Source organism: Amblyomma mixtum, chromosome 2 (genome assembly GCF_055824585.1).
Source record: "Amblyomma mixtum isolate Tamu chromosome 2, ASM5582458v1, whole genome shotgun sequence".
Classification (NCBI taxonomy): domain Eukaryota; kingdom Metazoa; phylum Arthropoda; class Arachnida; order Ixodida; family Ixodidae; genus Amblyomma; species Amblyomma mixtum.
Genome location: NC_143013.1, coordinates 169,197,361 through 169,214,623, shown reverse-complemented (window position 1 = coordinate 169,214,623; position 17,263 = coordinate 169,197,361). Strand labels below are relative to the sequence as shown.

Here is a 17,263-nt window from a genome sequence, read left to right as displayed (position 1 = left end):
AAGAAGCTGATTAAAAAAAATGGAACCCAGCAACGCAGTTGAAAAAAAAAAAAAATGGAAGAATTGGAGAGAAAAAAAACAATGGGTAACTGCTGCGCAAAGGAGGAGTAGCCAGTTTAGGCCACAGCTGGAAGTCCGTTTTTTGTGTCATTCCCTGAACGGACAGAATCGTGTTGCGAGCTAACGAGTTTCTCCGCTTCTCGTCTCTCTTCTTTCTTCCAGTCTAATGGCACAGCAAAGTAGCCACTTCCAGCCGCCATCCAATTACCACGCTGGGTGCGGCGTGACTCATGGTCTGCAGGCATCGGAGTGGTCCGTGCTGGGGCAAGTAGTGGTCGACACTGCTCGCGCACAACGCACCTGCGCGCACGACTCGGAGCAGCGCAGAGGCTCCTCAACGGCCATCCGCACTCTGCGCGCAGGATCTCGCACGACAGAGCGGGAATTTTTTGCCGTTGAGCAGTGCGGGGAACAAAAGCTTATAACGGCAGCAATGAGTTGGCTGCTTGCAGTCGGCACCACTGCAGCGAGCATCACATTCGCCTGACAGGTGCAAGGCCGTGTGTGTGTGCACCCTGAAAATTGTCGCTTGGGTATCCATTTGCACACGGGGGGAGCCAGTTGAGCCAGTCGGCGAGCCGGTAGTTTTAATTAGTTGTTACTGTCTTTTTTTTTCTTCCATTGTTTTCTCGCGGTGTTGTTTTACTTTTGCTGGGATGACATTTTAAGACTGCCAGTTTGCATTTTTCTTCTTTTGTTTGTTTCCGTGCATCTGTCGAAACTGTGGATGCCTGGTGTATAGTGGAGTAACCGTGGCGACGCGATGTCGCCTCTGCCAGTAAGGAGAATGGCAGGCAGCAGGGAAGTGTCACGTGGTCATCACGTTAGTCACGCCTCCAGGTTGGATGCGCAAGCCACACATGTTGTCTCACTCGGCAAGACTTGGGACAGAATGGAGCCCAAAGTGCAGTGAACAACTGCTTTTATGCACTGTGCACATTGCAAAAAACGGTGGACAAAGAATAACACGCTCTTCGTCCTCAGTTTTTGTTGGCGTGTACAGGGCATAAAGGGAGTCACGTCCAACCAATTGGGCCCAGTTCTCACTCGTGTTGTGCGCAATACACTGGCACACACTACAAGCAGTTCCATGTCTGGTGAGACTCCTGCACTGAATTTCACCGCACACAGCATTGACGCACTGGTGTTACGTGTCATGCACAAAGTTATGCGGCCTCGTTGCTACCAGGATGTGAAACTGTTGGGGCTTTTTGTAGCCGGTGGTATGGAAAGTCACGCGTCAGAAGCAACTGCCACTTCAGTGCTGGTCAAGCCTCAGTGATGGCCCTGCCTCTCCCCACCTGCTCTTGTTGGCTGCCTGGTTTGCCTTCTTTTGTTTCCCAGCCGCAGTTGTTGGCAGGGGTTGGACGCCAGCTGCGAGACTCCCAGCGAGGCTGGTGTGTTGAGACCTGGCGCATCATCTATTCACCCAGAGTGCACAGTTGAGAGGCTCCCGAAACAGCCTGTTCAGATCAGTTGCGAGTGAGAGGCTGTTGAAAACAAAGACGTGTTGAAAGACTAGAAGTTGCACAGCGCCACTAACAGGTGTCGTACATTGCTGCGTATAAGTCGAGCTCTTCCTGCAAAAAAAGGCCACTTAAAATTTTGGGGGTGAACCTTTATGCAGGGCCAACCTTTTTGGCGAGTCTAAGGTATCTTTGGCCAAGTACTACATAATACACGCCCCGTACCAATGTCCACTCCCATCAGGATGTGTGTGAAAAAAAGTGTTGATTCATGTTGCCACGAATCTTCTAGTGTGTTTGTTCGTTCTTCAAAGCTGATAGCGAACCTTCAAGATTAAGCGTGCAAAGTTATACTAGAATATTCTGGAACAGTGTACAATCAGCTCCGCCTGGATATGATCAATACAGATAAGTCTGGCCGCGTCTTGCATCGCTGCAATATGCAACATGCAAATCATTCGGCTAACAAAAACTCGCACGTTGCACTGGAGGCTGAAACTGAGGGACTGTCGGCACTTTTCGTTTGCCAGTTGAGATGACTCAGCTGCGGCACGCGTGAGTGTGGAAGTTATGGAAGGTGCATTGTTTCATCGCCTTTGGCCTCCTGTTTTGCTCCCCCTGACGGCCTTGCGATTGCGTCGTTATGCACGTTTGTTACTTTTAACTGCACACGTGCCATGATGCCATCCTGCGGGAAGCGCGCACGTGTGATAAAAAAGTTGCAGCTGTGCAGAAAGTCCGTGAAGAGAAGGTGAGCAAGGATGGAATAGCTAAAAAGTACATATCAACGAAAGAGCACACTGTAGAGACACTCTCTTTGTTTTTTTTTTACTAGCTAGAGCTGCAGACAGCAAGGAGAGGGCAGTGACATACATTTGAAGTCGACTTATACACAGCCATGTGCGGTAATTCACGGGGCTGTTACAGCTGCCTCTGGAAACTCTGCACTGGCCGTGCCCAGATTCTTGTTTGAAATTTTATATCTGGTATTGTTAAGAAACCCTGGTTGGATGCCTGGTGTAGAGAGTGGAAGTTGCCAGCAGCGAGTTACTGCGGTACGTGCTGTAGCCCACTATCTCGGAGGAATTTTTAAGATATCTCTCTGCCACCTGTAGTTACTGTATGGAAAGAGCAGCTCAGGCTTGTTTGGGTGGCAGGTTTTAAGCTCGATTATGCGTGCTTGACCCAATTTTGTATGCCAGCAGCTGTTTGTTGCGTGTTGCTGCCTGGCCTTGTTAGAGGCATTTTTTTTTTATTAAGGCGTTGTGGAGCAGTCTTTTGCCTGTCTTGACTGAGTGCTGGTATTCAATTGTGTTTTCATTTTTTTTTCCCTACTTTTTCTCTTTGAACTGAAGCCAGGCTGTGGCCATGCAATTTCCAACAGTAATTGCTTTGCTGGTTTCGTTAGTAGCCAGCAGCGACGTCAACCTCAACCTTTTGCATCAACATCAATCATTTTCAGTTGTTGCTCATCCTTGCTTTCACGACCTGTTTGACGTTGGTTGTTGATGGCCTGCTCAGATGTAAATTCCAGGTCGGCGTCGTAAAAGAGATTTATGATAGGCGCCCCCAGAAGTTTGGCGCATCGAAATGCGCGTGTGCAGAACCCTAGGCATGCTTTGCGTCTTTGATTACTGTTGGGGGCAAACACTAAAAATAGCGTGTGCCCCAAGCCACCTTGTGTTATGGCAACATGACTGCACCCATTGAAGTGGCGGCCAACACCGAATTTTTATATTGCTCCCATATTTACTGAGCTGCTGTGCTTAGCGAGTACACATTCTTCGATTGCCATGGAGACAATAGTCCAGAGAGTGCTGGAGGTTCAACAAGGGTAAAGATTCTGGTCCAAAAAGGGGTCACAGAAAATTTACATTCCCATAACAGGTTGGTATTTATATTTATTTAGTGATTTTTTATGGAGAAAAAAACAAATTTTTAAAAATTGCATTTGCGAGAGAGGAGATTGCTTGTTCTGTCTGACCTGATGGTACACATGGGAGACAATCCAGCGAAGGTCTAAAGCACCTTTTCTGTTGCGTTTGTTTCAGTTTCTATGCACGAATTTAGCGCTGCAGAAGAGCAACCAGATATATAAAACGGAAGCATTGTGGTATGTTTATTTTCACATGGCATTTCTCCTCTTGGCCGTAGTGGTGCTACAATCGGTGAACCCAAGCGTGGCACCACTGCATGTAGAAAACCTGCAATTCTGAAATTCACCGGCGCGCACATCTGCACTGTTGGGGCCTCCAAATGTTGTGTTCCCGTTCTAGAACTTTCCTTTGTTTTCATCGAGGTTTGGATTCAACATAGGGACTCCTTTGGAGCATGTAACCTGGCAGTTCTATCACCTGTCACTCTCGCTGTAACACTAGGTTCACAGAAAAGCGGGTTTGTACTCAATTTTTTTCTTTTTCTTCCAGGTGCTTTCTAGCTTCCCTTCCATCTGTGAGCAGATTCAAAGTGTAATCTTTAGCTCAGCTTACTTTCATAGAAAACTTGCCGAACATTATTCCACTCTGTTGTTGGGTTAACTAAAAACTGCCCACACACTCACAGTAGCACAGCGTATGTCAGTGTCGGTTTTCCACTTTAGTTTTTATGTGGCGAGTACTGAAATCACATTAACATTGTCAGCATCGTTGTGAAGTTAGTCTTCAGCACTAGAGTGTATTTCACGCATGTGGATGCTGAAGCGTTGTTTCACCCGGCTGCCAGTGGCATCAATCAGCAGTCAGCGATCAGTATCAATGGAATCAGTGGTATCGTCCATTCCTGAGAATAGGAGATCGCAGTGAGGAATCCGGACACTGTTCAAAGTTTTGTTTCAATCTATATGGCTTTGGGTAGCCCTTCTGTCTCATACAATGCGAGGAGGTCTTCCAAGTTGGCGCTATTGATTGTGTTTAATTAGCGTTGGGAATGAGCACGTTGTACTTGGGCAGCCAAAGCGCATCTTCAGTAATGACTTATTTCGTGTCAGTGATGCGGGCTATTGTGGGACAGCGAGGCATGCATGTTTGCGTTTGTTAACCATTCGTGAAATTTTAACCCCTACTGACTTTCATGAGCACATGTGTTGTTTTCATGTGCTGATGATACTTTCCTGCGTTTAGAAACAGCTGCCTTGAACAGATATACCGTTGCCATCTTAATTGTGATGGCTGAAGAACAATCTATACATAATTTCTGCTGCTGTTGTTCGCAGCTTTTCATGCGTATTTTTAGTGTTCTGCTTGTTTTGAACATGCTAATATTGTTGCTAGGAGAGATCTATTGATTGCGTATTGTATTTTTTTGTGTTAAGCTTGTCATGAACAGTGTGCTGTTACAGCTCTTACATAATTGTCACAACCACTCTTTATTTCTTGTTAGTGTTCCGCGTTACCATCTTAACAAGCCAGTGCTCTGTCAGTCTGCAATGCTTTGTTCCATTTGATACATTTATATATATATATATATATATATATATATATATATATATATATATATATATATATATATATATATATATATATATATATACCTAAATATATATACACACCCGTAGTAGGCATCTGTTGTTTCACTCAAGTAAAGCCACCCGCTTCCCAAAGGGGCAGTTGGGAATGGACTAGTATGTTGAATGTGTAACCTCATGCATGCTTAGCTCGTTTACATAACCAGGTGCATTCTCATCTTCTGTTTCCAACCTCCTGGCGTAGTTTCGGCTGTGGTGTCACTTGTGTTTTGTCTTGTCTGGTACCTGAGCTTTAACCAAAGACGAAAAAAAACGACGTGTAGATACTCGTGCGAGACTTGTGCAGGACGCTAACACGCTCTGTCACTGCCTAGTCTGCGTGAAGTTCTCGTTGAGGGGAGGGCCGTGCTGACTTTGACGAGGAGATGGGGAGCACTTTGGCCTAGACAAGACTAGGGTTGATGGGGTAACACCGAATTTGTTTCCATTTTTTCTACCATTCGCGTGGCCCTGCCAAGCTGTCGTCTTGTTTGAGGAGCAAGCAGTACTCTGCTGCTGAGGCTGAAGTGTTGGTGTAGCTTTCAGCGGGCTCACTACAGCTTGCACCAACGCTGTGAAGTGTAGCAATGCGTCGTGCACTTACGTATCAGTGCCTGCAGCTGCCAGCCACTTAATTTGTTCCTCTCGTGTCACAGACAGCCCCGTATCTCTTTGCAAGGACTCTCTCCGGTTCTGACGGGAGCGGCGATCATAACTCTCACGGTACAAAGTGGCAGTGAGCTTGCCATCCGTTTTCCGAGACGATGCGAGTGACTTAGTGTGGGGACGTGTATGGAGACTAATTTGGAAGGATTCCTTGGGCAGTGTACAAATGAAAGAAGTAATATTTACAGTACAGTAAAGGTACTGCTTGCATCTGCATTGTGAAAGTAGCGGCATGTTCAAAATTGTTTCAGAATTTGGTGCTTCAAGTGGTGCACATGACATCGCAGGGGTAGTTCAGCTGCACTGTGTTTCCCACCTCTGCAAGCAAACTTTCTTTTCGCGCACTTGGCTGTCTGCCTTTTTCAAAAGATGTGCCATCCACTGGGGAGTGCATGAAGATTTGTCTGATACTCTGGAAACTCGTTGGCAACAAAGGCACATTGGGTGATGCGTGATTAGCTTCCAAGAGGTGCCAGCTCCACCTTTCACTGGTACTGTCATTGTTGCCAGCAGTTTGTTTTCTGCCTGCAGAGGGGAGGTGCGCTTGTGCAGAACAGCGATGTTAAGAGACGGATTCTGACTACTGTGATGTTTTAGTGCTCATAAGAGAGACAACCTGTCGGACTGCACCATACTTCTAAGGCCACCAAGGATTGTTTTATCCGTGGCGAAACATTGGAGTTGGAGAATTCAGCTCGGTATATCAGCTGTATAAGCGCCGTGCAGCATTTGAAAACAAAAAGAGTAACTCTCCATTCATTAATCTGTGCAAGTTTGCAGTGGGGCTTGGAGCACCAGAAAAATTTGTGGCCATTTTGTTCAGAAAACAAACTTTAGCAGTATGTACAAAGAAACAAAGAAAGCCTATGAGCTAGGGTTCACATTTCAAGCATTATGTATGGTGTCAGATTTTTAATATTGTTTCATTGAGGATTTTGTAGTGCAACTCAGACCTACGGCTACTGTTTTAGGATTTCTAACTTTTCAGTCAGGGGGGGGACTGTCACGAAAGAACAACCACTTCAGTGACTTGCCAGTGTGACATTTAGCAAACACGGCACTAGCACTGTTTTTTTTTTTTCCTCCCCGTGAAATGAAGGACGCCATGTTGTTCCCTAGCATGGTTGGCCCGTGTGGTGGGTGTCCGTGAGTGATTATAACAGCCCAAGAATTTCATACAGAACAAAATGTTCAGCCGCAAACATGCTGGTAATGAACTTGGAGGAATAGGCGCAGCAGTCCTTATGTGCACATGTGGTAGCCAGCTAACTGTTGTGTACGTGCTTGTTAGGTTGTTAGACACTGCATATATAACACCATAGGATGATTAGCTCTTACTGTGTACTTGTGATTAATTTGTGGCTCAGTGTCTGGCATTTCCACCTATGATGAGTGTTGAAGTTTTCTAACACTCGATATGGCAGCAGGCAAATCTTTCCATTAGTCGAAAAAAAGCAATGCCAATGATCACGACTGAAACTTGATCAAACTTGATCTTAAATGTGAAGGCATGCTTCTACTGTTTTAAAAAGGGTGTTCGCATCAGTCCAGTTTATTATTTCATCATTATCTCATTATCAGTGACACCATTCATACTGTCATCAAATAAACTGCGTGGTGACTGAAAGAAGAAAAAAAATTCCAGTTCATGAACTCTTCCTGTTGACGAATCCTTCTGGCGGAATCCCTCTGAGGCTCTGCAGGCGTGTTTGCATGCACGGGATGATCCAGTGCGACTTGGAATGCCTGACTGTCACCCGAGCACCAATATTCGCCACATTTTAGCTTCACCATTTTAGCTTATTGGTTGGGCTAAGCGTCATAGTTTTGATGGTTGTTGAGCAGATTAGGGGAACCGTGGCTGTTAAATGAAAACTGAGTGTTCCCTGTAATAGTGGAGCAGACTGGAGTGGAGAAGCATGGTAGTGGTTTGTGTTGTGTCCTGTGGCAGATCTCTGCTATGCCATTTGTTCACCAAGAAGGCAGGCTGTAGAAGTTCAGGAAAATAAAAGGCCTGCGACAAGACGCACAGAGAAGCAGTTAGGTGCACTGTAGCGCGTGTGTGTTTGGTAAGCGACGTTTCTGAGAGCATTGCGCATGTTGGGAATGGGCGCAATGTCCGTGCACATGTGCAAGTTCACCTTGGGTGCACAAAAGAAAACGAACCTGCCGCGTTTGCAAGTGTAATGGAGGGAGGCATTTTTTCCGATGAGCGAGACGATTTCTCCCAACTTCCCAATGCTGCCATGATCATGCTGGTGTCACTGAAGCCCATCTAGATGGAAGTGAAAGCGGTGTGTCGAGAATTTTGTGCGCATCACGCATTGAAAGGCAAAGGTGATTGTCCCTCCACTCGTGAGGCACGGAATAAATTTGAAACCCCCTATGTATAATCGGAACTGCAGTCACTATTCTTCTAGTGCAGGTTGCTTGGTAGTCCCACCGGCAGCCTCGTCTCACACATTGCTTTTGGAGTGAATGCACTGTTGGTAGTACAGTGGTGAGCAGCCTTGTCTAGAGCGCTCGGGCGGTGCACTTCCTTGCAAACAAATCCAGATTTTGTGGCAGCCTCTAGGGTCCAGCTGCAACGCTTGCACGGAAGTAGCGCCAGATAGCCTCGTAAACAAAGCAGGCACGAAAACTTTGCCCTGTAATGAGGGGCTGCTCTCTAATTTCGGTTTTTGTTACCAAGTGCGCACTGCTCAAGCGCTCTAGACAAGGCTGCTCACCACTGTACATTTCTTTGCTCGTGTTGCCACAATGTCGAGGCCTTCTTCATCTCTGGCCGGCAGTGTTTTCAGAGCTCCGGTGCATGCGACTGACATTCCTTGCATTGGGATGCCGGTCTGATAATTAGATACGAGCAGTCTTCAAAGAATGACGAAACGGCTCAGAAAGCATGGGATACACATGCGATGTCTCTGTGGAAGAGAGGCAGTACTGCTATCACATGTCCTTTCGACTGGGTCCCGTCTTTTTTTACACTGCTGCGCTCTTTCCTAGAAACCATGAACCAGGCAGCCTGAACAACCATCGTTCTTTAGTTTTTTTTGGACTTGATTCATGGGTTGCTTGAATGGTTCCAACTATCAAACTGTTAATTATGTTGCGCAGTTCACAAGATGTGCAGTTTGTTAGGATTTAGCTTGGAGCATGGTCTTGCTACTCTTCGTTGCTAAGGTTGGCCTGCGTGCATAAGGAACTTGCGTACATGTGGTAGCACGCTCTCTTTGCAGTTGCAACTAAAATCTCAGGGATGGGGCCACACACAGTCTGGGTCCTGCCTCCCCACCCAAAGCTCGGCTGACTTTTGGAAAAAGAAAGAAATAGTGGGCGGACTGCAAGGAGTATTCTTGGAAAAGACTTGTGGCAGTGCAGTTGTGGCTGCGAATTAATTTATTGGGCATTCTTTTGCGAGGTACAGGTCACTGTGTCTGCAAATAATCAGTCACTTCCATACATTTTTTTTTCCTCTCCTTTTGTCTTGATCAAAACTAGTTAAACCAAACAGCCATTTTTTTGTCTCAGATGCGGGTCTGTGCTGCTAAGTGGTTAGCAACAGAGTACGCAGCCTATCGGCTGGGATTTTTTCATTCACAAATGGGAGGCACTCTCGTTTTGTTTACTGCATTCTTGCTGCGGGGGTGAAATGAAAGTGCACAATTTCCAAACATTGTTGCGAGTCATTTGCCATGAAGCAGTCGCCCTTGTTGGGTACGCAGATTATTTTCAGGCAGCAGCTACAGCAGCTGCTTCTTAAAGAGAAGCGATCGAATGCTAGGCAGGCAATGCAGCTTGCATGCAGTCTTTCAGGGAGCCACAAATTAAACTCTTTTGTCAGTTGGTGGCTGTGAGTTCTCCCGTATTTCCTCTTTTCCAGCTTTTTTCCAGCTCTTTTCCAAAATTTGTGTGTGCTGGACCTGTTTCGGAAGTTTCTATGTTCCTTTTTACTTTATTTTGTGGATTCTTGACTCACCAAACTCCACTAGGGGATGAATGAAACGTGGTGGCGTAAGCACACGGCAGTGGCTAAGTTTCTGCACCGACGGGCTTTACAGCGGACGAGTGTGAAGACTCCCGCTCCTTTTTACCACCTCTGAAAGCATGTATGCGTCATGGAAGTGCCCTAGTACCTATGGCTATGTACTCTTGTTTTCATGTTACATAAATCTTTGATCGTTTCTGCTTAGCTACGAGAATTGCTGCTGTTTGTGTGAAAGCTGACTAAAGTTTCTTAAGGTGAACAGTGCAGTCGATGAAGGATGTCTAGGAAGTGGATGAGGCAAACATTGAGCTGCAAATGAACAAAAAAAAAGGGGGGGGGGGTGTGGATATGTACATGCATGATATGCATTGCCGAGATGTACAGTCATGAGCAATACGAGAGGAAACAAAACTTATTGCAACAAATTGCAATTTTTTTGGTTATTTCTCCACTTCCTTTAAGAATGAATTTGAGATATTATGCGCCAAAAGGTAAACTAGTTGGAAAAAAAAACATTGCTTGTCTCATTTGATGATGGAGTAATCAGTGAGTGAATTCTCAAACTTTGTCCCCTGTTATATTGCTCATGCCTGTACTTTTAGTAAAGGTAGCAAAATGCCTTTTTTTTTTTGTTCTGAATTTTTTCAAAATGATTCGTCAGTCGCAGGTCAATGCTTCTTGCGTCCACGTCTTGCTGACCCTTCATCTGCCACCAGCTCAAAGATTATGGCATTGTGTTCTTTGCTGTCACCAAATTTTCTTGGGCTGTACGGTTGGAGTGGCTTGAGGTATCGGTGTAGCCGGCCTAGCTCGCTAGTTTGTGTAATTTTTGTTACACTTGGGTTGCTGTTTGGGCCGCCTCTTTTCCTTTCTGATGGGCAGAGCATCGTATGTGCTCAGCAGCGGTGATGTGTGTGTAAAGCACGAATCAAAAAGCTTTAAACTTGGCAGCTTTGTGAATGTGCGCTTACCAAGGCTCCTTTTGTTGTATTTTTATTTTTTACTCTTTAACTTTGACAATAGGGGATATTCAAAATTCCGCAAGTGCGCTTTCCCGCATAACAATTTTGTCCCAAACAAGATGGTTGACCATGCGTTTCCAGCTGAAAGAAAGCAAGAAAGACTGTTTTTTTTGTTTGATTCTTCCAAAATACGTTTCTTACATTCTATCCACACCTTTAGCGCCTGTCTTGTAGCCCACTTAGTTCCTTTATAGCGAAGTCGGCCATCTTGTTTGGGGCAACATAGTTATGCGGGAAAGCGCACTTGCGGAATTTTGAATATCCCCTATTAGCCTCCTTAACTGCACTCTCGGAAGCCCAGTTTCGCAGTGGGTTGGCCGCCTGTTACGAGTGGCCCTGTCGCTCATGTTGACACAAAACAACCCTGCGTCGTCTTGCTGTTGCAGACTTTCAGTATAGATAGCTAACTTTTTACCGATGCTGTGCGTCATTCCCACTCTCTGGTTCTGTTTTCCTCTCCTTCCTCCTTTCCTTCATCTATTGAGAGGAGCCTTGTACCTCATTTGCATGTTTTCTGTGCGCCTGAAGCTCCATGACTGGTGCGAGAGTTTGCTTTCTTGGACTGGGGAGACCTGAAGCTCAGTTGACATCCAGGGACGTTGACAGTACTGTCCACCTTTCATGTGCCTTGCATGTGTGAGGTGCGGCTTACTTGTGTGCTTTTTGTTGTTCCTGCCGTGAACGTTCACCCCATGCTCGCCTTGATTGACAGCAACTAGGTGCATTGGCCAATTTTGATCTTGAATATTTGTATGTGTGTCCTAGGTGGCTACTATGTTATTTTTTATTATATATATGAGCTTATTTCATCTTTCCCAGGTTTGTTTGCGGGACCACTTCCATTGATTTGGAGTTTTCACTCTCATATGTGTTATCATTCCAAAATTTACTTTTTTCTTGCTTATTTAAATTAGAAGACTCTGCGTTAGCTTTGCCTTTCTATATTTCTCCAGCTGTGTGCCTGCTTTTCTCGCAATTACATGAAAGTGTATGCGCGTGCTGCATCTGTGTGAATACACCTGTCCATCACTTTAGACGCATGTTGAGCAGAGATTTTACATGAGGTTTGTTTCCCACTGTTTGGATGACATGAAATGTGACTACCACATATACTTACAGTGGAGTGTAGTTGTCTTCTTTTTGTTACTTTTTGTATATTTATAGAATGAAAAACAAAACAATGCCATGAGTAGTATGTGCGTGTGCTTCTCGTGGGCCTTTTTTTGTAACAAGTAACGAATAAATAAATGAATACATGTTAATTCCAGTGCCTTCATGTCCTCGGTTACTTGTTTTGCCATGTGTCTTTGCTGATGATACAAGCCTACCAATAGCAGCAACTTTCAAAAGGCTTTGTTCCTCGGTATGGGCGTTAGCAGTGTCTCGTTGTAATGCCGGAACATGTTCAGGTGTGGCCTCATAGGTGGCGCCGGCGTATGGCCTAGATTGATCATTCTCAAAAGTGCCCCGAAATCCTTCTTATCAAGGCCGCATCACCCTACTCTGGTGGCAGGGGTCTGTAGGAATCTCTTGCCCAAGAATTTTGCTGGGACATTACCACAGCGATGGCCTAGTGATTGGAGCACCCCCATCGTAGCTGCAGGGTTTGATCCCCAGTGCTACTGGGTACCCACCAGTGATGCAGAGGGTACAAGCTGTCTCCTAGCGTGGCGCTTTGCTTATCTAGGGTGAAATGCTTGGGGAAAATGGGTTTTCGACCACACCTTGTGTAGACGAAAATAACTTGTGCCATGGCACTCTTTGGCCAAAGCTGCTCTTGCACCATGGTTCATCCTCATCATTATCAGTTTGCATAGAGAGTTGATATGGGCAACATAATAAAAGTTTGGATATTGCCCTTTGGTGCCACTGAGGTGGTCCCTCATATCTCTCCATTCTAAATGCATTGCGAACTGTGCGTCTGCATTGGCAGCTCATGTGGTGCAAATGCCCCTCTCAGTGGCAGCGCTTTACTCTCGACGGCTCTAGACACGCTACTTTACGTATTTATTTACCATGGTTTCTCTGCTGCTTTGCTCCGATCTGCACTGTTGCAAACCCATGGCACTGTGTGAATTGCTTGACACCTGAGAAGTTAAAGGCGACATTGAAAAAGCGATAGCAGGGTGGGGATTTGGAGCTGCTGTGTGAAATGGAAGCCAGTTATGGGAATAGGACTGGCAGTTGTCTCCTCTGCACAGAATGCTTTGACTGTGACAGTTTGACTGGGTATTCCAGCTAAAAGTGATCAATGTTTTAAAATTGTTTGAGTGGCCTAGCTGAGTGAAACCAACCGAGTGCTGTTGTGAGGTGCACCACCTAGTCTGCAGTATTTTTTTCGTTCTCCAAAGTTAGGTTTCACTAGATTTTTTAAATATTGGCTTTAGGAATGAAGTCAATTCAGAAGTTGTAGATTGCCTCTAAAAACAACTGGCTGAAATGGGTCGAGGTGGAAAGCACCTACACCACTTGTAGTAAAGGGCGCATTACGAGGTGCTACGTGGCGATCTATTTGCAAAACGTCTTGCGATCAATCCGAGTTTGCGAGAGCATGCACTAGCGCCTAAGTGTTCAGCCTGATACCGTCGTCTTCCTTGAGTGCCAGCTGCTGGGGCTTGCGAAGCCGAAGGTTTGTCTTGCATCACCAATTAAGGTGCCATTCACACAGCTTTGTTTACCAGCCTTAAAAGAAAGCCGTGTAGCATATATATCTAACATTGTTGGGGACAGTGCTCTGTAGAAAAGCGGATTTTGTTCTCTGAGTTTGGGATCCTGAAGAGGCAGTCATATCTTAGCTTTTGTATTTTGCGAGCGTTGTTTTAAGGCTACAAAAGATGCTACGCAAACAGTACCTTAGTGCAAACATATTGGCCGTCTATTCTTGAAGGTGTTTTGCAACTTCCACATTCACACTTAATTCCTGACAGGAATACTTTAGAAATTTGCTGATTACTCTTCAGTGCAATCGATGTGGTAGACTATGTGTTGGCATTAGTGTTCTCTCCGGGTGGAGCTGCCGCTGATGGGTTCAGTCTTTGTGAGCAGCTGGCGCAGTGCCACCTCTCGTTTCCCACCCTCTCCGTCTTCCCTTCCACTTTCCCTCTCCCTCTGGATCTCTCTCTCTCTGTTCACCTGTTGCCTCCCACCCTCTCTTTGCATGCCCTCCCCAGGGGGATTCCACACTCTACACTTTGCCACGTGCAAACTAAGGCTTCAGACAGATGGGACAGCTGGACGGACAGATCTTTCCAGTATAAGGATTCTAATGCGAACTCAATAAAAACTATTGCTGACTGGGCCATGGTTCGAAAACCCCCAGTGATGTCACCACAATCTCGCATGACGTCGGTAGTAGACCATAAGGTAGTGATGTCTACAGCAAAGAAAAATACAATTTCTTTTGAAGGTGCAGGGATTGAACCAAAGACCTTCAGACTGCAAGGTGAGCACACAATCCACAGGCCACAAAACCATGTTGCTTCGTTTCCATATGACAGTATGCTAATGAGAAGGCGTGTCATAGAAGGGAAAGACTCTTTAAAGAACCTTGCTACAGAGCTCACAATGGGACAATGCCTTCGCATTGAAAGCATGCAAGTAGTCTTAAGCGCCCTTCGTAATTTTCTCTGACTAGGCCATGTGGCTATCAACAGCACATAATTGATTTCATGTGCCCAAGGCTGTCCGTCTTTTATAGGATCTTGGTTACCTCGAGCCGTGTCTATTTAGTGAGTTCACTGTATAAATTGTTTCAGGGTGCCTGAAACAAAAGGCTTTCGAACTCCCTTTGGGTCTGTCAATGCAATCTCATGCTGACATTTAGGTGCTTTAGCCTGCTGATGGCATTGGGGTTGAAAAGAACTACTTGTAGCAATGCCACCATGCAGTTAACAGCAGGCAAGTCAGTCAGTTACCCTTGGTTACAGTGGACGGATGCTGTTATGGGTGTTGGGCAGCTTGGCATTGCTTAGCGCTGGGCAGTGCAATTTTGCAGAAAGAGGTCAGGCTTCTTTCTCATGACAGTGAGGACTGCTGTTGTTGGTGAGCATTCACAAATTGGTAAAGGCTGCTGCTAAAACTCTAATTAGGTAAGAGTTCACGTTAATCAATGGGTCACTATTGGTTTAATGAAGATGAAGTTTGAAATGGCATATGTATTTTCTTGCATTTCACCTTTACATACGGTTTGTCTGATGTCCTTTGGCGCAACGCATGACCAACTTTGGTCCTAGCCTGCTAAGGCCAGGATGATGAAACCTACTGGTACCGATTCTAAACGTCAGATGGTTTAAGTTTGAAAAGTTTGAAGTTTGAAAAGTATTTATTTGAAGTGTGTCTCATACAGGAAGGAGCCAAAAGGCGTGGTGCCTGACGAGGGCCTTCCTCCCTGGGGTAAGCAAACTGCATTCGGCACATACACAAAATAAACAAATACAATAAATGTAGCGGTCGCCATTACACTTGCTGGCATGTTAAAAGAAAAACAAAAAAAACTACTACAATGTTAAGGTATCTTCAAAGTTGTTAAGATGCGTGCTGTTGGGTTACAGGGAATTATAAAAAAGGATAAAAAATATATACAATCATGTTAACTGTTATCAATTTACAATATGTCACAGGATGTACCGGTTAGTCAGGTAGTCAACAGTGCAATCACTTTTCTTTTGTATATTTTTTGAGTTCTGCATTGATGGAGGAGGTCATGAAAATTTCTGTTTTCATTCAAAAAGGTAGTCATTTGATATCTAATCGTTTGTAATCCGTAATTTGTTCCTGCTGGTGCTCTTATTGTCATGTGCCGAAGGGGATATGGGTTTTGTGGTAGTTCTGGTGTTGCAAAAAAATTAGTTTCAAAATGAAATCTGTTATATGTTTCAAGTGCTAGCCGAAGAGTTTTTAATTGAAAAATTGTCAGTAACCCCAAGCTGTTCCACCACGGGTTCGTGCTATCCAAGTAGCCTAGATTAGCAATTGCTCGTATGGCTTTTTTCTGTAGTAAAAACCAAGCATTTAAATTAGTCTGTGTTGAGTCTCCCCACATCAGTAAACAATAGTGAAGATGTGAAGGAATTAAACTGAAATAAAGTTGCTTTTTGAGCCATACTGGTAATAGAAGCCTAAATTTATTTAGAAGGCCCACTGATCGCGAAATTTTTTTTCTTACTTGATTAATATGGTCAGTCCACAGCAGGTGTTCATTAAATATAACTCGAAGGAATTTTATTGACTGTACTCATTGTAAAACATTTGAATTGTATAATATGATTGGCTCATCATCTATGACTTTATTTTTAGCTCAGAATATTACATACTTCGTCTTCGTGATGTTTAGTTCTAACCTGTTGGCCCTCAACCATAATGTAAGGTTTTCTAACCAGAGATTTGCTCTACATTCTATTGCTTGTAAACTCGCGCCATGAAAGAAAATATTTGTGTCGTCAGTGTATAAAACTGTTTCGGAGGAAGGAAGAATATTAACAATGTCATTTATGTGAACTAGGAATAGAATAGGACCCAGTATTGAGCCCTGTGGCACACCAGTGCGTATAAGGCCGTGGCTTGAAGGTATGTCGTTGATCATTGTGAATTGTACTCTGGATGATAAGTAGCTCTGAATAAGATTAAGTGCGGAACCTCGTATCCCATAGAATTGTAATTTGTGCAGTAAAATTTCGTGACAGACCGAGTCGAAGACTTTTCTAAAGTCTAACAATAGCCCAAGTGTAAAAATTCTGTTTTCTATATTGTTAATTATTTTATCCCTTATGTGAAGTAAAGCTTTTTCCGTAGATTTCTCTTTCTGAAAGCCATATTGTTCTTTCGCAATAGCTCCGGTCTTAATGAAGTACGAAGTAAGGCGGGTATTGATGACTTGTTCAGCAATTTGTGAGAAGACCGGCAAAACGGATATTGGGCGATAATTGTTAGGATCATTATAGCTTCCTGTCTTATGTATCACACAAACTCTTGCTATCTTTAATTTATCTGGAAACCTGCCTTCTTTGAGCATTTGGTTGCATATATGGGACAACAAAGGTGCGATAATATCAGATACGGCTTTCACTACCTCACCCTTGATGTTATCAGCTCCAACGGAACAGTTATTTTTTAGACGCATTATATACGAAGAGATTTCGGCTGTAGTTGTTGGGGAAAGAAATGTCGAAGGCTTTGGTCTGCCTTTAAGATATGACATTGGATCAGTGCATGTTGTTTGCTCAGACTGATTTTCACCAACCGTCAGGAAGTGTTCGTTAAACATGGCTGATAAGGGACGACCTCTGAGTGCAACGCCATCTACCACAATCTCTACTGGAGTTGGCTCGGTTCGTTTTGATATTAAATTGTTGTATGACCTCCATATCTGATTAGGGGCAAGTTTATTAGCGAACGCTTTTGCGTAATATTCCTGTTTTGCGGTTTTTAGATCAGTGTTGAAAAGATTGTGTTTTTGCCTTATTCTTTTGTACAGCTCTTTCGTAACCCACGGTTTCTTAGTCTTTTTGTACCTAGAGTGGCGGACTAGAGGAAAGGCTTCATAATAGGCATCTTGAAATTTTTT

At 44.5% G+C, this 17,263-nt stretch overlaps 1 protein-coding gene across 3 annotated transcripts in view; it reads left to right on the top strand.

Annotated features, from left to right (window-relative positions):
- The window catches only part of LOC149361529 (huntingtin-interacting protein 1-like), a 121,026-nt gene extending 105,961 nt beyond the window's left edge, over positions 1–15,065 (top strand). For 2 of the 3 annotated variants that reach the window (XM_089572700.1, XM_089572701.1), the window contains one exon: positions 223–11,963. In XM_089572700.1, the coding sequence (XP_089428826.1) occupies positions 223–243 (21 nt within the window). In that variant the 3' untranslated portion in view covers positions 244–11,963. Of the gene's footprint in view, positions 1–222; positions 11,964–15,046 lie in introns of those variants that run through there. The other variant, XR_016288965.1, reaches the window with a different exon arrangement.
- The last annotated feature ends 2,198 nt before the right edge of the window (positions 15,066–17,263 follow it).